At 36.3% G+C, this 20932-nt stretch overlaps 1 protein-coding gene across 4 annotated transcripts in view; it reads left to right on the top strand.

The window, feature by feature from the left end:
* ABCC9 (ATP binding cassette subfamily C member 9) overlaps positions 1-20932 on the top strand; it is a 109026-nt gene that overhangs the window by 76247 nt on the left and 11847 nt on the right. For all 4 annotated transcript variants that reach the window (XM_045587831.1, XM_045587830.1, XM_036457006.2 and 1 more), the window contains exons 29-35: positions 445-602; positions 4417-4509; positions 9800-9902; positions 16910-17011; positions 17566-17686; positions 18926-19056; positions 19770-19848. In XM_045587831.1, coding sequence (XP_045443787.1) covers positions 445-602; positions 4417-4509; positions 9800-9902; positions 16910-17011; positions 17566-17686; positions 18926-19056; positions 19770-19848 — 787 coding nt within the window. The remainder of the gene's footprint in view (positions 1-444; positions 603-4416; positions 4510-9799; positions 9903-16909; positions 17012-17565; positions 17687-18925; positions 19057-19769; positions 19849-20932) is intronic.

The raw sequence follows: 20932 nt of genomic DNA, 5'->3' as shown, positions 1-20932 counted from the left end.
TTTGTCCTAAAATTAAAGACCTCAAACCCTTAGGATGATAAAGAATCCACTAAATTCAGCCCTTGCCTCTTCAGATCTTCCAGAATGGTCTTAGTAACACCTGAATTACCCTCAATTTAGGGAAAGTATGCTTGATGTATGCAGCTGACTAAAAAGTACATGGACAAATAAGATGTATAGCATAGTGCTTTTTATAGAAAGTCCACAAGATAAATAGGTAGGTAGGTAACAACTGACCAATGACAAGTAGGTAGATAGATGGATAAATATACTAAACTACAGGAAGTAAGTAGAGTTGGAATGAAGAATTGCTTACAATGAAAATGTGTCTATGCTACTTTCATAATTAACTGAATAACATCACAGCATAAAATGAATATGTTGCATTATAACTAATGTGTATTTGAGCTAAAACATTTTTCTTTCAACCTACCTTCATAATAGCACATTCCTCCAACTTTGGAATCTCTGACTCGCTCAACGCTGCTCTGCCTGTCTGCCATTGGCATGATTTCTTATGCTACCCGTGTGTTCCTGGCTGCTATTGTGCCTCTTGGAGTTGCCTTTTATTTTATCCAGAAATACTTCCGAGTGGCCTCTAAGTAAGTTAAACCAATGTTCTATTCATCTTCAAAAACCTATATATTTGATGTATTGTGAACCAGATTTACTATAATGTTTTTTAAGATAAAGTATGGAATTTGGAAATGCAACCTATTTTTAGCCTGATGAAGCCTATCCTGACATTGGAGATCTATTATAATTTCTGTAACGTTGTTTCTGTAACGGGTTGACTGAGTCTTACATAGCTCTGGACATATATTAACATCTGGATTGATCTATTGAATTTTGAGTCCACAGACTGTCAAATTTTTAATACTATGGTCCTTTTACTGAACATGACGTTGGCAAAAACAAAAACAAACAAACAAACAACAACTTACAAAATCCAACTTAGTACCAAAAAATAAGTGAGTTAATATTATTATATTACCAAATGGTGAAAAGGGCAAAAGATTTAAAAATGCTTTAAAAACATTCTGTAAAAATACAGTACAAGTTTAAAAAAAAAAAGATTAAAGAGATAAAACAGAATGATGTCTATAAAAGTAGATAATCTTGAATGCTGTAACTTTAAGAGATTGGAAACTTTCAGATTGGATTATTTAATACTAGAGGCCTGGTATATGAAATTCTTGCATGAGTACAGTCTGTAGGGGTTGGCTGGCAATCAGGGCTGATGGGCCAGGGCCTCCCCTCCCAGGCTGTCAGCTGCTGGCTGGGGCCTTCCTTGTTCTGTGCCGGCCCCTGGTGGTCAGTGCACATCATAGTGAGTGATTGAACTCCTGGTATCCTGGGTAAACTCCTGAGGGGACAATTTGCATATTAGACTTTTATATATATAGATGCACTTGAGTATCCAGTCAAATAAATGATAGCCAAGGGTTTTAAATTATTCTATTAATATGGGATTTGTCATATGCTGAGATATTGAAAGGCAAAATGAAATATAGTACCAGTTGTTTTGAAATGTCCAGTTTAACTTTGAAGTCATGCTACAAATAGTTCAGTAAATGTTATATCATTGCAATATTCAGATTATTTCAACATTTATTAAGCATTTACTGTGTTGCAAATAATTGTGTGAGCCATGGGGCCAATGAAGAGATTAACATGACAAGAAACTGTTATGAAACAGTTTTGGAGGAAGATACAACATATTAAGTGCTGAAATCGGAAGGAAGACATTGAGTTTATTCAGTAAACTAAACATATTTTATAGTACTTGAGGCAGGGAAGTGTAAAAAAAAATCGGGAATTATACGAAAAGGCAAAAATATAGTTGGAATCCTCTAAAAACATCATACAACATTTTTTAATTTAAAAAATATATAGTTTCTCCTTGAGGGGTATGAGTTAGGATCCTTCAAATGTTAGAGATATGTATTAAATTTAGAGATTTTTTGTTTTTTTCAGTTCCAACCTCATCCCCTTTTCTTATAGCAAATTCAGACCAAAAGAGAAAGGCTAGTCATCAGATTCATCCTTCCTTTTGTCCCTGATGTTGTCGTTTATGCCACTTTGATGGAGGGGCAAAAAACTTTAGTTACTTCATTTCTGCTAGCTGTTTCCAAATCTATCCTTGCCTTCTCAATACTAAATTAAACAGTCATAACTTAACTTTAGTCACATACTTATTTTTCAGCCCTTAGCAATACAAATTGAGTACAGAGTCTAGGCAAATAGTCCTAGTCCATTCATTTAAGTTGTGAATTCTATTCATTATGAGTGGGAAGAACCTGATAGCATTGGTAGTGTCTAAAATACAGAACGGTTGACCATTTTAAAAGAATTAACACTGGTAATGGATTGTAAGTCACTCTTGTTTGAAATCCTCTGAAAGATAGCAAGTATGACCACATGATTTTAAGTCTCACAGATAAAAAAAGACCCTTCTAGCTGCCAAGACTCTGCAGGACTCACCCATGTTCATGTTGAGTAGCTTAGGCAGCACAACAGACTATTTTGTAAACCTAAGGATAATTCAAATGGGGGATGCACTATAGGAGACACCACAGCATTTTGAATATCTAAAATCAAAGACCTAATGTATAGTTAGCTCTGTAAGTGTTTCCTTCCTACAAGGTGACAAGACCAAACTGTACTCTCACCTTTACTCACAAAATGCAGTTCTATAAACAAAAGTTCCTCCTTCCTAATTTTTTTCTTCACTACTAACCTCAATGTAGTGACCACCTGTTGCTTGTGTCAAAATTACAAATAGCCACTTAGTTTTATGTTTAAATATAGCAGATTATTTACATTCCTTTTTATTCATTCTCCTCCCTTCTTCCTTCCTTTCCCCTCATCTGCACTTTCTAAAGTGAGCAAATCTATTTTAGAAACTCAAGAAAGACTTTGCATTTGTTTGTGGGACTAAACAGACAGCCCAGAATGGCATGCATTGATTTTCGAAGATTGTATAATATTATAGTGTAATCAGTTCAATTGACTCTGGCAGGTGAATGTCAATGATGTTACTCTACTTCTCTCCACCCAAAGACCCAAAGAAGTTCAAAAAAAAGGCTGAAAAGAAAAGACAAGAATGTTTTGAAACATGTGGTATAACTCAGATTATCTTGTAGATATGCTAGTTTATGTGGTTTAAAAAAAGTTATCATGATTGTTCATCATTATAAAAAGGCTCTAGTTCGGTCATTTGTCCACTAAGCATTCATTGACTGCCATATATATATATTTATCTTCTGTATAATAAAAACCTAATATACCAAGTGTCTGGTCATCTGGTTGTGTGGTCATGCTGTTCAATCAAAGCATAATAGGCTAATGATATGCTAAGGCCGCTCAACTGTTTGCTATGACATGCCACCAGGAGGCAGACACACCAACTGGTAGGTTTGCTTGCTGCTAGGGTCTGGCCCAATCAAGACTGAGCAAGATGGGCTGGACATGCCTTGGAGCCCTCCCACGACCCCTCCCCAGCTGGCCAACCTCCCTTGTCTCTCCCCAGCCCTAATCATGCACTGGTAGAGGCCCTCATCCTGGCCTTCACCCTCTCGCAATCCAGGACCCCCTGGGGGATATCAGAGAGCTGGTTTTGGCCCAATCCCCCAGGCCATACTGAATTCATGCACTGGGCCTCTAGAGTTTGTGTTTGTTTGTGTGTGTGTGTGTGTGTGTGTGTGTGTGTGTGTGTGTGTGATGGACTTATAGGACTTACCTATTTTAAACCTAACTAGCATTACACTAATTTAGAACTTTGAAAAACATCTCTTAGATAGACTACCTAACTCACTCATTGTCTTTCATCCTTTACTTGTTTCCCAACTTCTGTTGCTTAAGCACAGCTCTGATCACTTTATTTCTAGTCATCAGTGATTTTTCCAGCCTACCCAGGCTCCTCTATAATCTAGTCACACCCATTTTTTTATATAGCCTTTTCCCACTACAATATCCCCACAGGATTCTGGGCACCAGCCAGATTGAACTTGCCAGGTTCTTTAATCTTCTGTGCTTGCTCTTTTCTCCCATTGTCTGTTTGGTTAAAATCCTCCTTATGCTTGAGGTTTGGCCTAAATTCAACCTCCTGAAAAAAATTACCCATCTCCTGTGTATAGATTAATTGCTCATTTCTCTGTGTTCCCATAGGAGTTTACTTTAGCTGTTATACAAAGCTGATAATTTTGTACAACACGTTATATTTAGCTTGGACCAATATTCATTATATACTCATCTTTCTCTTCCTCTAGACTGTAAGCTGCTGGAATTTTTGTTAATTGGGCGCTAAAGGAAAATAGTTACAATGCCAGATAATAACCTTAATTTAGAATTGACATGGTGGTCTTTGACCCTGAAGACATGTGAAGTTTATTTTTGCACTTCTCTCTGTCCTAGGGACCTCCAGGAACTTGATGACAGTACCCAGCTTCCTCTGCTTTGTCACTTCTCAGAAACAGCTGAAGGACTCACCACCATTCGGGCATTTAGGTGAGTGAATATGTTTTCATTTTGTTAATTGATTTTAAGTCTCATAGATAAAAAAGACCACATCATCACAAATATTTATCTACTAATAACTAATGCCTGCTACCATTTTTTGGATGTCCACTGTGTGCATGGTGCTCTCTTATACTAGAAGAAAATGAAGCAATAAATAATCAGAGTTAGTTTAAGGACCTGAAGTTTAACAAGAATAAAGAAAGAAGGAAGCACCACCTTGGAAAGATACTAGCTGTGTGATTTAGGCCAGGCTTTTAAATTCCCTAACCTCAGTTTCCTCATTTGTGAGATGGGAAAATCAACTTAGTTTCTTAGGATTATTGAACTAACTGATATAATGCATGTAAAGCATTAACCAGTGATTAGCAAAGAAGTACACAACAAAAATGTTAAAATAAGTCTATTGATAATAAAAGAAATATAATATCAAAGTTATTTAGGACTTAGTTTCTCTTTTGAAATATGTTTTTATTAATTTTAGAGAGCAGAAGGGAGAGGGAGAGAAAGAACTATCAATGATCAGAGAGAACCATCAATCGGCTGGGCTTAATCAGTTTCTTTTAATGTTGGTAAACAGAGTAGTAATCCAAGCTTTTGATAAAGAGTGTTTACTTAACACTCAAAAAAACCTTGTCCCTGTTTTTCCTGTTCAATTAAGTCATAAAAGAGAGTGGTGGCATCATTTAATCTAGAAAATTGACATTAAAAGTATTAGATCTTTCTGCAACCTTAAATGAAAATGTGTATTGATTTCAATTAGAGATTTTTTTCTAACCTGAGAAATACATACATATGAGTCCAAAAGTAAAATATAAACATACACTCATCCACAACATGTATCACAGAATTTCCACATAAATAGGTTTCATCATTAAGCATTCATATTTTTTGCAGTTGTTTTTCAGTACATTTTTCCCATCAGAGTGTGCAATGACTTTTATTGGAGATGACAAAACTATTTATTGATGTTGAATGGTGATATTAAGACAAAATGTATTTACTAATAGTAGCCAGCATTGACCAATGGTGCTCATAAGTACACATTAAAGATTACATTTTTCACCTAATAAGTCCTTTTGATTTCATTTACATTTTGAGTGTTGAATACATGTAAGGTATACACAGCTCTTGCTGTGGAGATATACAGACTACAAACAGATAGCCTTTCATTTCCATCACAGATAAAGATCATATGGAAAATGGGTCGGAGAACACGATAGGTGGGGGCAAGCAGTGACTGGATTTAGGCAAGATGGCAGGTGGCTCAGCAAGAAGTTGAGGAGTTCAGCATATAATAGCCTCTCTTTTCTCACTGAAGAACAAGGCGGGATTATTTTCTGAGAGTGATGAGGACTAGAATCAGGCAAATTATCTTGAAGGTTTAGCATGAAAGAAAACTTGACCAAGAGTCAATGCGTAGAGGTTTCAAATACCTTCTTTACTACCCTGTTTCCCTGAAAATAAGACAGTGTCTTATATTAATTTTTGCTCCCAAAGATGCGCTAGGTCTTATTTTCAGGGGATGTCTTATCTTCCCATGCACTAGGTCTTATTTTCGGAGGATATCTTATTTTTGGGGAAACACAGTAGATACACGAGCAGAATGCAGCATGACTATTCCTAATTCTACATGAGAAAAATCCCAGGTAGCTGTTAGAAGAACAAAACATGGTACCTGTTAACCTTCAAGGCTTAAATTATGACTGGCCAAAACAAAGAAGGACCCCACTTTTGTGTCAAAGTACCTGCATCCTGTTTGTCCAGGTTTAGAACTTGCAGGGTTCATTTTCAAAGTAAATATCAAATACCACAAATATCAGCACCATTAAACCAAAGGAGGTTTTAAAATGCATGGATGGTCCTGTTTGCATGAATACATTTGTAGGATCTTTGTGTTTGGTACTTGTGGCGAAGGATCAAACACATTGTTTTCCATCCATTTTTTCCTTCTTTCAGGCTCCCCAGAGTCCCCAGAGCCTCAGCTCCTTTGGAAAGTCAGTCTTTACTGATTAGACTGCTTTTCCTCCCCTGCATTCAGAGTTCGTGGTGTACTCACATGCAGCAGTCAACTCCCTCAAGAAGCTTCACCACGAATGTATCACAGTTAAATTAGACTGAGATTTCAGTGACCTTTCCTATTATTTTTTTGTCTGACAGAATAAAGGTCTAAGAATGTTCAGAAGATGAGCTGGATGTGGATGAAAAGATACAGGCTGAGTGTGTCAAAGTTTCCATTAGGAAAACAGAGGGTTTCTTGCCAAATAGAAACACACAGAAAGAATGTTCACTGCATTTCCACCCCTCCCCGCTCACTGCTGCTTCAGACTGTTGCCAAGTCCATTTACAAACTCTTTAAAAGTGTATCTGAAACCATATCCCCACACTAAAGGAAGAGAGGAGTCCCAGACAAAACACTGTCAGAATGGAGTGTTTGATGTTCATCTCAAATGTAGTCCGCTGGCGTTGGTCCAACTGGTCCCACTTCTAATCTCTCTGTCACCACAGTGCTCTAGGGAGGGCACTCTGCCTCGAGCCCCTGAGGCGTTTGAGGGTTGTTTTTTTTTAAATTTCTTTGCCTTTGACCAGTCTATCCCCTTTACTTCAAATACTTTGTCCTCTCTTGTTCACTGAAAATTTCAGTTCATCCCTTAAAACTTCTCTCAAACCACTCTCACGGTGGTCCTTCATGAAACCTTACTTAATTCTTCTCTCTCACCTGCCATCCCATTCCCTAGCATCCTGATCCTCTGGACAGTGTAAATCATCCTCTTCTTTTATGTTCATGTAGCATTTTGTGCGTAGGACCCTTATAACCAGCTTCTGTGTTGCACCATCCTTACTTGTTAACGCCTTATTTACCTCCTCCACAAACAGCAGATTCCCCAAGGGCCAAAGTCATGGGTTGTTCATAGGTACATTCTAATGCAGTGGTCCGCAAACTCATTAGTCAACAGAGCCAAATATCAACAGTACAACGATTGAAATTTCTTTTGAGAGTCACAATTTTTAAACTTAAACTTCTTCTAACACCACTTCTTCAAAATAGACTTGCCCAGGCCATGGTATTTTTTTTTTTTAATTTTTATTGATTTTTTTTTTTTTTTTACAGAAAAGAAGGGAGAGAGATAGAGAGTTAGAAACATCGATGTGAGAGAAACATCAATCAGCGGCCTCCTGCATACCCCCTACTGGGGATGTGCCCGCAACCAAGGTACATGCCCTTGACTGGAATCGAACCCAGGACCTTTCAGTCCGCAGGCTGATGCTCTATCTATTGAGCCAAAAACGGTTTGGGCAGGCTGTGGTATTTTGTGGAAGAGCCACACTGAAGTGGCCAAAGAGCCGCATGTGGCTCTCGAGCTGCAGTTTGCCAACCACTGTTCTAATGTGTTGGTGCTTGCTAAATGTTTCTGAATAAATGGATGAAAGTGCAAGTATAGAAAGAATATGGGTAGATCTATTTACAGTTCATATTCACTATCTCAGTAAATACTATGATCCTATGGACCATCCCATCTTTTAAGTATTCACTCTACTCATGCCTAAAAGGGTGACCAGGAGGGTAGGTGAGTTGCTGGTACAGCTTGGTCCTGTCCCAGGGTGTTGCTGTTCAGTTCAGATCCTCAGTGCTTGGCATTTGGGTCAAGGCTACATAACTCAAAGTGAGGTCATGATTTGGCTCTTGATTGCAGAATCCTTTGATTATTTTAGATCAGATGTTACTGTCTGACTCAATTATCTGATTTATCTGGTTTGGCATATTGGAGTGATCAGGTCAGTTGGACAGATATCAAGTATCTGCTTTATGTTGGCCTGTATGGATGGTTTCACGGGTCAAGTGAACACCCCACCCAGACTTCTTCATTCTTCGACATAGTGATGGTTTATTATAAAGTTTTACAAATTGATTTGAACATTTGGGGGGATGTGGGGCAGGCAGTCTTTTATCAATCAGAAATCACTGCCAGCTGTCAGATAAAATTTGGCCATTTCTTGCAAACACAGTGTGTAGACAGGAGATCTATGTAAGATCAACCATGACCCCAGAGAGTGAATAAACCACATTTTGCTTTGGCATTTCCTCCAGCCTTCAAATCAGTTATTTTGATTTTTTATCCAGCTTTCCATTGTTTCTATTATTCAGAGGAAATAATTTTAAAATGAAAAGAGAATATTTTTGTGATTTAGAAAAGATTTTTTACCATGTAGCCTGAGCTGCTGTGAGAGTAGTTTAGATGTTCAAATGGATAAGATTTTTTTTTATTTTCCTTAATAACACAAGTTATGTGCAGATAATTTGGTCTGATTATGTTGTTCACCAAGAATGAACTTAATTTGGCCAGGGATTAATATCTAAATTGTATGTGTCATAGAACCCTGTAAGCACCACAGAATAAGGATTCCTTCTATGCAATGACCATTCTTACAAATAGTTTAGAACTTTGAGGCATAAGATATCTTATTGAAATCATATAATTCTTCTAAGAACATCATCCATCTCCAAAGACCCTATTTCTTTTTCATGTCATTCTACTTACATTTTTTTTTTGTTTCCAGAAACACAAGGCAAAAAGAGAAATTTAGGAGTATATATTTGCTTGCTACCAAAGCATAGATTCCCATCTTGTCTGGTTCTCATCCAGCACCTCCCACCTAATTCTAACTATGCTATTTGGAAAAGTAAAACAGCCCAGCTGGTGTGGCTTAGTGGTTGAGCATCACCCTATGAACCAGGAGGCCACGGCATAGGGTCAGGGCACATGCCTGGATTGTGGGCTTGATCCCAAGTAGGGGACTTGAAGGAGAGAGCTGATCAATTATAGAAATATCTCTCTCTCACTCTCCCTCTCTGAAATAAATTTAAAGTAAAATGAATGCAATAAAAAATAGGTAGGGTATTTTACATTTTTGTACAACTTATTCTCATTTGTGTAAGGCCCTTACAACATAGATTATACCTTGTTTCCATGGCTACAATAATGATGTGGAAATTTATAAAATGATTATTAATAGCACTTTGTCATCAGAAAGATTCCTTTTCATAGCAAAGGTCTGAGAAATGAAGGAAACACTGGACCACACCATCTCTACTGAGAATACCCCAGAGCAGTAGCAGCTGGCCTTGATTTGGAAGTAGGAGTCATTTACTAGTCATTTCATCCCATTGGTTTGTCACTCTGTTGAGTAAATAGTGTAGTAGTAAGTGTGACTGATTTTTCTGTTTTTTATTATTTCTCCTGATGTGTGGCTACCATTATAATATTTTTGTCTTTTGCAGGCATGAAACCAGATTTAAGCAACGTATGCTGGAACTGACAGACACAAACAACATTGCCTACTTATTTCTTTCAGCTGCCAACAGATGGCTAGAGGTCAGAACGGTACGTTCATTTCATGATTTCGAAATGGAAACCAGAGAACAGGCCTGATGCAGAGGGAGAAAGTTGTAAAAACTAGTCTGCCACTGAGATTCAGCACTAACCTCACATTTTCTGGATTTTAAAAATAACTCAGGTTTGTTTATGTTGCAAAAATAATTTTTTAGCTAATGGCAAGACAAATAGCCCAAAAAGCAAAAATTCATTTTGTGTTCATTAGTCTCTAGATTACTTAAGTTAATGGAGTGGCAAATGTTTGTAGAACTACAATCTTTTTTCCAAAAGAGCAAATTTGACAAGTGAACAAATGTACTCATTTCTTTCATTCAGCTTGACAGGCCTGGAAGCGATAGCGACTTCTTATGTTTTAAGTGTGTAGAAGATCACGTTAGCACAAAATGTAAAAAACTGCAATTAATCATCTCTTGCCTCCCTGTGTTGTATGAAGTAGGAGAACAGGAACAAGCATTGGCATTTACAGACTTGGTCTGGAAAGTTAATCCATTTATTTGAGTCCCAGTTCCTCATCTATAAAAATATGAAAAAGTTCTTCATGGGGATATTAGGATTATTTTAATAAATCCCATAATTCAGTGACTAACCAATGCAGTCAACAAAAGTCTTTTGGATGAATGGATGAATAAATGAATAGAAACAGACCTGCCCTGGTGAGTGATTCAAAAGCCAACCAGCTGGAGTATGGAATAGGAAATAGAAGAGACACAAGTTTTAGAAGGGAAAAGAGGATCAGTGAGGGGAAAGGGAACATATGTAATACTTTCAACAATAAAGATTAAAAATTAAAGGGGGAAAATGACAGAAAAAAGAGAAAGGAAGAGAATGTACATTTGACTCTTGAACAACACGCATTTGAACTGCATGGATCCACTATGTGTGAATTTTTTAAAACAAGTGCTGAGTGTTTTCTCTTCCTGATTTTCTTAATTGCACTTTCTTTTCTTTAACTTACTTTATTGTAAGAGTATAGTATATACTCTTACATATACATATGTATGCATATACAAAATGTGTGTTAATTGTCTTTATGTTATCAGTAAGGCTTCCTCCAATCAACAGTAGGCTATTAGTAGCCAAGTTTTGGGACAGTCAAAAGTTATATGTAATTTTTCCACTGTGTGGAGAGTTGGTTCCCCTAAGCCCTGAGATGTTCAAGGGTCAACCTTAGTCTGTAGACTAGTCTATGTATTTGCAGTACAGATCAGCTATTTTAGTGATCATGATGAGTTGTCTGTAGACTTTTAAAAATAATAATTATATATTAGTTTATAAAAAGAAAAAGGAGTTTTATCTGTGCTATTGTAAGAATCTCACTTTGGCAGATTAAGCATTCCTATCATATGCACGCTTTATTTGAAAACTCCACAGACCAGAGAGGGCATATGGTAAAGGGAAGTTGAAATGAAGGAACCCAAGTTAAAATCTGAGTTGTTGATGGATGGGTATAGATTGGTTTGGAATCTTGGACCTCTCCTATTCCCCCACCCCCTACCAACATAAGATGTAGTGGTCATGATTTTTTACTAACTTACAGAAATTCTTTGCCACTATATTAGTTATTATGTAGAAACTATTCAGAACAGAACACAATTATATTTCACATTTTTTAGATAGAAGTATTGGTTGTTAATAAGAAATTCCTTCTAGGTAGCTGTGGGGGTTGGGAAAAATGTCTCCTGAATTACCTACAGGTAACATAAAGACAGATAAAGTGTTGGTTAGAATTTATAACAAAACCAAATCATTATTTCTAGATCTGGGCCATTTCCTAAATCTTTGTTTGAAACCTCTGTATTTGTTTGTTTAAATCTGTTTTCTCTTAAGGAACATACCTCATATATGAATAACAGAATTAATGATGAAATAGCTTAATGAAAGAAGACCCCAAATTCATAAGGAAAATGTTAATAGTTACCTTTGTAGGTGGTTTTCCTAAACTTGAAGATCAAGTGTTTTTTTTAGGGGGCAAGTATGTTTGCTTTGGACTTGAGGTGACTGTCTGATTTGACTGCTGTTTCTGCTCTTTAGCACTTCCTACTGTCAGGTTAATGGACAAGTGTTTAACAAGAATCTTCAAGCAAACCATATGTTCTGCTTTCATAGCCAGAATACAAGATATTAGAGCCTTTAGACTGCCAAGAAAGGGAAGGGCAGGAAAAATTAGAAAGGAACAGCAGCCAGATTCTGAACGAGTTAGTTTAGTTTGAATCCACTACTTTAACCCCCACAGGAAAAGGCAGTCAGACCTACCTGAATATAAAGGAATTCTAGTTCTACTTATAGAAACCTAAAGAAAATGCTGATGGTTCAATAGGAAGCACACAATCTGCCGCTTATTCTGTTAACCCGATGATACTTTTGTTCTTATGTCTTTTCTTTGTTTTCTGTGTATTACAATATTTATAAGATGTACCATCTAGTCTCATTACCAGAACTATCCTTTAACCCCCCCCCCAAAAAAAAATTGCTTCTATTTCTAATGAATAAAGATACATTTTGGCAAGAAAGTTATTGATTTATTCCAAAGTTCCAGGCATATCAGCTGATAGAAGTCAAAGTCCAAAGTCCTTTGTGTGTCATTTGTCTTCTTTATCACTTGTATTTATGTGTCAAATTTGTGTGGGTATGTGTGTGTGTGTGCGCATACACACATGCACACCTCCAGACAATCCCAGGTTTACAACTTAAAACCAGTCAGGTTCACTCTCTTCCTGTGCTTCTGAGTACATTGAGAGAGAGTTTTCCTTAGAACTAGGATAATTGGAATATTAGAATATTAAAATGTTTACTTGAATATGAAAGCTACAATCCAAAAACATGTGCCACAGTAGGAGGGCTGAATAAACTAAGTAGATGACTCCTATTATGAAATACCATTTCTCCCAATTGTTCACATACAAGTAACCTCATGTCTACTGTGCTCCTGTGGACATGTCCATATGATTGGAGGCACCATTTCAGTTTGAAATAAATGAGTCTTGTGTCAGAAATATGGATCTGGGGGTACAGGGCCTTAGAGACCAAGGTGTGAACTGCTCTCTGAACCCCACAGCTGCACACATGCTGCCTTGTAAGTCATTGTCAAAAATAAGTAATGAAAACTTTTATTTGGCCCAATGAATCTGCATTGCTCTTATCCACAGAATTAACACAAACCCTTTTGCCATATTACTCAGAAAATTAACAAAAGTATCTGCTTATAGCAAATATTCTGGGAGTTTCCAGAGCAGAAACACAACTAAAATGGTCCGAAGAGGGTTGAGACATTGGGCATAAATCCGAAGAGGCAAGCAGGATTTCCTGATACAGATCTGGGGGTTGCACTAACTCTAATTCATGGGCTCCTCACCTTGATGGAGAAAACTTATTAAGCTTTCTGTGGCTAATTTTCTCTTTGTCTTCTCTTTGCTCCCAATTCTAACTTTCCAAAGTGATGCCATTTGAATTCTATGGACAGAACATCAAAGGAGAAGGGAGGGAAGGAAAGCAGAGGAAAAACACCTTTTGTTGAATTTGGGAAGACTCCTGAGCCCCATCCATTTTTTTTTTTATTACAATCTCACTCATTTATTGATCTTTAACTCAGGGCTTTCACTTCTTTTCTGGTCTTGTTAAGTAAGAATTAAGATGATTACATGTTACTCCCTTTCTCTGAGTAAATAGTTTTTCCTATTGAAGAGTTAGCCCTGCCCACCATATTTCTTTTGAATTGGAAAAAAGAAAAAGGTCAAAACATACTCAAATCAATAACGGACGAGAGTCAAAAAGAATAAAATAATTTGGCGGGTGAGAAAGTAGCTAGACTGTGACCACCCAGGTTGCTTTGGCAACAGAAGGGAGTGTTTTTCCTCTGGGTGCCAAGGGAAGTGGCCGCAGTTGTGTGGAGTGTGTCACTACGTCCTAACCTTTGAATGCTGCTTACGTTCTTTTGTTCGGCACAGCGTTTTCTCTTCATCCCTCTGCACTAAACAGTTCCAGTTCTTTGGCATCGGTATTGCCATTTGCAAAAATTGTGTAACTCTATCTAAAGGCTGTCTTTCCAAGGCTTTTTCTTGCTGTGTGGCGTTAGGATAAAAGAAAATTCATATCAGGAAGCCAAAAAAAAAAAAGCCTTCAGAATCAACAGGCTAAAGTGAAAATAGTCTTCACAGTGAGCTTGCACAGAGTATATTTGGTGAGACAGCACTGCGCTTCTTCATGTTTTCCTACCTCCATGATACACAGGTGTGCCCTTATCTTGTAATTGGGTTACCCTAATATAGTCTCCTGCTCAACGGTCTCATAGACTTCCACATGAAGGAAAGAGGTGATGTGGCTATTAATTATTTACAGGTCTGTTTTATAGGAAATTGAAATTTTTACTATAATCTCATATGTAGGTAGATGTCATGGAATTGCTAGAAATCTGGCCAGAGGCCTCACTTTTTAAAAAATGTGTTTTTATTGATTTCAAAGAGAAGAAGGGAAAGGGAAAGAGATAGAAATATCAATGATGAGAGAGAATCATTGACTGGCTACCTCCTGCATGTCTCCCACTGGGGATTGAGCCTGCAACCGAGGCATGCCGAGCACATGACCTCCTCCCTTGATTCGTAGGTCAATGGCTCAACCACTGAGCCATGCCAGTTGGGCAGGTGGCCTCACTTTTGACATGGGAACAAAGGCTTCCCTTCTGAAGGAGAGTGTTGAATTCACAAGCTCAATAGAAGTTATGATTTATCACTATACAGATAAAATGTTCTGTGATTGGGCTCTCATTGACACTGGGTAATTCACATAGGTAGTAACTTCTATTTTCTAAATTGAATTTCTCATTCCATTGTACTGTTTTGACCACAGGTGTGTTTTTTGTTGAATTGACTGGTTAGGATGAGTAAGGCCTTAGCAATAGAATAAATGCTGCTAGTGATCCCTAAGTGTCTGAGCTCCCGTGTATGAGTTAGTCAGACCACCTGCTTACCTTTTTTAAATGTATTGCCTGTAAGCCATCTTACTGGTGACATATTTTTGAAGTGAGAAAAGGAGGTATAATTATGGGGTCACTTGGTAATTTGTTAAACTTGATAAGTTTAATGATAAATATGTGGAAAATAGAAAGCTAACATAAGTTCTTGCATTGTCTATCAATTTCACATTTCTATACTCCTTTGTTATTTGAAGAGGGGTGGATGGAATTTGGTGATTTTGCCCTGAAAATTTTGGTAAATATTGTATACAAAGAAGATTCCTTTCTTATCCTGATCAAGTTAAAATTCTTATCAAATGCCTATTAAAAAAACTCCATAAAAGAGCATTTTTGAGCAGTGTAATAATCCAGGAATGGGCAGGAAAGTATCTAGTTGGTATAACTAAAAGACAACATAAATAGCACTTTTTTAAAAAAATATATAAGGCCGAAACCGGTTTGGCTCAGTGGATAGAGCAACGGACTACAGACTGAAGGGTCCCGAGTTAGATTCCGGTCAAGGGCATGTTGCAGGCACATGCCCAGTAGGGGGTGTGCAGGAGGCAGCTGATAGATGATTCTCTCTCATCGATTTTTCTGGCTCTCTATCTCTCTCTTCCTCTCTGAAAAAATAAATAAAATATATTTTAAAAATATATATAAGGAATATTTTTTGATAAATAAAATAATTTTGTTACAGATACTAAGCTGCAGACTTATTAGTTTTTAATCTCTCCTATCTAGGTCTTTCCTCTAAAAAAATTGCTATAAATTATGTATTTCAAAAAGCTATGACTTATTGTTAAAGTATCAAAAACTTCTCTACATATTATCTTTATATGTACATTTTGGCATATTTTTTCATATTATTGGACTAATAATTAAAACAATAATGTCTGATTATCATATTAAAACCTTTACAAGTACAAGTTTTGAAAACCTTAGCCATGTGGAAGAGACCAGAAAATATCCATCAACTAATCTATTGGTCAGCCTTTTCCCTTTCTTTCTTTCATCTATTTTCACTTCTCTTGCTGAATCTATTGCCAGGATAAGGATCCCTACCTGTTATCAGAAGTACCATTTTAATTCAATGGAAAATAGTTAAAATTATCATCTAATTGAATCTATGATTTAGTTCTATATAATGGATGAATCCAGGATATGAACATTCAACAGTAAACTAAATTTAACAGAGAGAGAGAGAAAGAGATTGAGTGCATAATGTTTTCCATTTCCTTTATATTTATATTTGGCCTAAACACAATGATTATTTTGTTGTTTAGTATCTCAAATGTGGCCTTGTTCTATTTTAGTCCTATTCATATCTATTCTTTATAACAAAGAACACAGAGTTTCATGAATTTTTCCTCCACAATTGAAATAGTAAAAAAAAGTTTGAACTAAATAATGAAGTTCATGGCTTAAAGTAAAAGTGCTTTTCACTGTAAGAAAGCAAAGAACCCCTAAAACTTATGCATAGCAAAATATTTTAGGAAACAATATTACAGTTCAAAATGGGGGTTGAAATATCATAATACTTTGTATTAGACTTCCCACCATATTAATGTGTTTACATGTTCAACTGTTAAAGTGTGGAAAATTAAATAATTTTTATAAGAGTCTTTAAGAATTCAGAAGTTTTGATTTAGAAGATATTTGGCTCATATAAAAATTCAGTGAAAGATTTATGAAGGGATGAATTTCTCTGGGCATCTATTCTGAAAAGAATTACTGAATCTTTACAATGTACTTAGCATTATTAATATTGCTGGAGATAATAATGGTAAAAATAGCAGCTTAATTTCTGGCAAACTATTTAACTTCTCTGAACCCATATCTGCATGGATATAATGAAAACATTGAATCACTACCATTTCAGCCCAAATACTGTGCACTGCAATTTTTTGTAACTTAGGTAGCTTTCCTCTTCACATGACACATCGGAGTGATACATATTCTCTTGGTGATCACCTAAATTAATAGAGACCTTTGGTTTAAGAACTTGGAAAAAATATTTTAACATTTTTTTCTTTCTCCTTTTTAGGATTATCTGGGAGCTTGCATTGTCCTCACTGCATCTATTGCATGCATCAGCATGTCTTCCAATTCTGGATTGGTGGGTTTAGGTCTTCTGTATGCACTTACGGTAGGTACAGATGAAAATCTTTTTGTTTAGTGTTGGAGGTACTTTCCATAGTTGATATTAGAGGATAACATTGAAATTCATAAAAAGATGACATTTTGAAAATAGTAGCAGATTTGGATCTAAACCAGACTTTTAGGAAAGCATGGATTTATTTCTGATATTGTGAACCAATTTTTATAACCTCCTCAAACCCAATGATCGGAGCATCCCCAAGGCTCCTTGGGATCCCTGTCCTGAATTGCTCAAAACCCATGTAGGGATACGAAAGTGAATGTGAATATAAATTAGATAAATACAAACAGAGGTACATACCACTATCCATTGTGTATGGAAATCAGGACTTCACAAAACAGGACCCTTGAAGAAGAACAGACACCTTCTTTGACAAGTTTATCCCATAACACCCTCTCTGGTCTCTGATATCCTGCAGCACTTAGGAATTGTGCCACATGATGTACACTAACTGCCCAAGTCATTCTATTTCCAATCATCCCGTGATTTAAAAAATTGATGATTTATTTTAAACATGTTGATTTTTTTGTCATCTTACATAGATAACCAACTATTTGAATTGGGTTGTGAGGAATTTGGCTGACCTGGAGGTCCAGATGGGGGCAGTGAAGAAAGTGAACAGTTTCTTGACTATGGAGTCTGAGAACTATGAAGGCACCATGGGTATTGTTTGAAATATCATTTTGATTCACTTAAATACGTATTCTATTCAAATATTGTGTATCAGACACATTGTTATGTTTGCTTTTGTTTCCCACGTCAGTATCCAGAGAATTGCCTCTCAGCTTGACTTTGCTTGATTAGGCGCTCCTGACATAATATGACATTTTAGGCCCAAAAAGTCTTGGATACAGCCATAGTCCAATATATATTACTTAGTAATAGTTAAAGAGAATCATACAAACATTTTGACCTTATTATATTAATTACCAACCCAAAGCATGCACGATCTTATTTTCCTTTTCAAGGCCTTATTTACCGAGATGTAAAGAAATTGGATCTTAATCTGACTAAAATTTTTAGCTTTGCTGAAATTGTCAGGAAATAATCTTTCTTGAATGCAAACCTTCTGCTTAAAATGCATTTCCCCCCCCCCAATCCTCCAATAGCTATCTAGGTCTTCAAGGTCAAAAATCTAGATAACTTAGCCATATAGACCATTCATTAGGCAACTCTTGCTCAGCCACCTCAGCTCAGCTCTCATCATCGATCCATACACCTTTTACTCTGGTCATGCCAACAGGCTATGTTTTCTTTTAAATATTTGTTCTCCTCTATATATGTATATGTAAAACACATTTCCCCACCACATCTTCTCTTGAAATCCTCCTGGATGGGATAGCATCCTCTGTGCTCCCATAACATCTTGGATGTCTTCCCTTATGAGTCTCTTTATGCAGTACTGTATTTGCTGAGTTACTTGGACACTGAGCACTTGGAGGCATGTCTTTCATCTCCATATTTCCAACACCTTAGACAGCAACCCTCGTATTTTAAGCACTCAATTGTTTGATGAACAATGGAGTGAACAAATGAATCAATTCACAGATGAATTATCTTGAATAGAATTGAATCCTGGAATGCTGAAGAGACACAGTTGCTCCAAAGACAAAAAACAACAAAGAAACTATTTTAAAAGTTCTTAATCCAGAAGCCTTCACTCTATATTTGATTTCAATTTTGAAAACCCACAGAATTTGGTTTAGAATTACTTTATTTTTAAAATTATTCTTTATTGTGGAAAGTATTATAGATAGCCCCCCATTAACTCTCTCCATTCAGTATTACTTCAAATTTAGAAAAAAGTATTTTTCATATGTATAAATGTGTATGTCTCTCCCTCTATATCTCTCTTCCTCTCTCTTTCCTTCTCCTTACCTTCTCTCTTCCCCTACCCCTCAGATCCTTCTCAGGTTCCAGAGCATTGGCCACAGGAAGGGGAGATCAGGATTCATGATCTGTGTGTCAGATATGAAAATAATCTGAAACCTGTTCTTAAACATGTCAAGGCTTACATCAAGCCTGGTCAAAAGGTATGGAATTCACTGACATTTGATTGACAAACCCTCTGATGGACACTGTTACTACTTGAGCTCTTTAGACATTCCAGTAAAGTATATTCTCACTTAGCTCACATAATATTATCTACACTTTACATGTCAAATTATCTACATTAAAAAAGGAAGTTAGGATTAGGATAAAACATATGTTCTGCCAGTCATATTGCCATTCATTAGTCTCCCATGAGATATGGAAAGTCAACAATAGGTGTGTTTTTCAAAATTTCTGTCTCTGGCTCATAGCCATATCAGACATCTCCTTGAGAACTTTTGAATTTGTACTAGCTCTAGTCCCACATGATTTGTTTTAGTTGTTTTAAAGACAGCAAGTATGCAGGAAAAAAATTGGACTCATTCTACTTTTTGTTATAAAATCATCACTTATATGAAAAAAAATTTATTAGACCAACATATAACTAATGCAAAAATTAAGCCACAAAGGAAAACAACACAAATACTCAGAAATAAAAAGGAGTGAAATGGAATTACTGAAGATTTGGTGACGACTCCATGTTTTTATTTAAATAATGATCATTCATAAAGGAGAATGATAATATTAATGTAAGTACTTCAATAGAATTGCAGTTTCACTGTGGTATCTTGTCTGGTTTTTTAAAAATGCTTCTTTCCATTATCTATTATTTGTCTGAGTCCTCTCTCTCTCTGAGTGACAGTTGCTTTTTTAGGTGGGCATATGTGGTCGCACTGGCAGTGGGAAGTCATCATTATCCCTGGCTTTCTTCAGAATGGTTGATATATTTGATGGTGAGTTAATAACATTTTTTTTTATTGGGTAGATGGCCCTTTCCCTTAAAAATGCAACATTAACTTACCTAATCCTACAGAAATAAAAACCAAACATTTATAAGAACTTTGTGCTTATTTTTCAGGCAGGTATCCCAGCTAAACAGTCCAGAAGTGAAGAAAAAAATGTAGAATTGGAAAAATAAAACTATTAGCTCCAAAATCAGTTCTAGATACAGTTGTTAAAAAATTCTAATAAACTGATAAAATGAACACAAGTCCACCCATTTTGAATAGCAGTAGATGGAGGTGGCATTTCAAGAGGAAGTTCCCTCAGACTAAAAATAAATCTATTTCCATCAAAGGAAAAAAAGACAAAGAGATAAAAGACAAAGAGATAAGGAACCTGCATTTTTCATTCTGGTGCATGACTTTTATCACTGTCTTCTTAATAACCTTGTTTAATAATGTTGAACATGTTGTGAGGAGTCAACCTTTGCTATAAGGTGCCAAGCCCATGTTGACAATATACAAAAATATTTATTCACCCACAAAATTATTTATAATATGAAACACAGAAATAATTTAATCTTTACTTTAGGAAAAATATGTCACATTATTTAGTCTATCAAGTGGCCTATAAATAGGCCAGCACATAAACCATCTTGAGTAAAAGTGGATCCAGCAATGTGTTTGACTATCACCTCCAGGGTGAGCTTACTATTATTATCTGTAGTGATTATGATGATGATAGTACTTCACATTTTTATTGTACTTGACAGTTTATACTAGTTAATTTAATCTGCACAACAGCTCTATGAGATAAAGAGGTCAGTTTATGAATACAAAGTTGAGCTGTAGTAATTGCTATCTACTTGGAGTTTAGATTCAGAAACAAGTTAGTATCTGCCACTGGGTTAGCATTTTGCTCTTCCCATGGCTAGTAATTACACACAGATACTTTGGAGATTTTCTGTTAGGATTTGCAGAGTAAGCCAATTATATGATGAGAAGACGATTGACACTTTTCATGAAAAAAAAAAACTATGGTTGTGACTGAATGTATTATATTATGAAACAGCATTTTAGGCCCATATGGACTATC

Source organism: Pipistrellus kuhlii, unplaced genomic scaffold (assembly GCF_014108245.1).
Source record: "Pipistrellus kuhlii isolate mPipKuh1 unplaced genomic scaffold, mPipKuh1.p scaffold_m20_p_3, whole genome shotgun sequence".
In the NCBI taxonomy this organism is placed as follows: domain Eukaryota; kingdom Metazoa; phylum Chordata; class Mammalia; order Chiroptera; family Vespertilionidae; genus Pipistrellus; species Pipistrellus kuhlii.
This window is presented reverse-complemented; position numbering and strand designations above follow the sequence as displayed.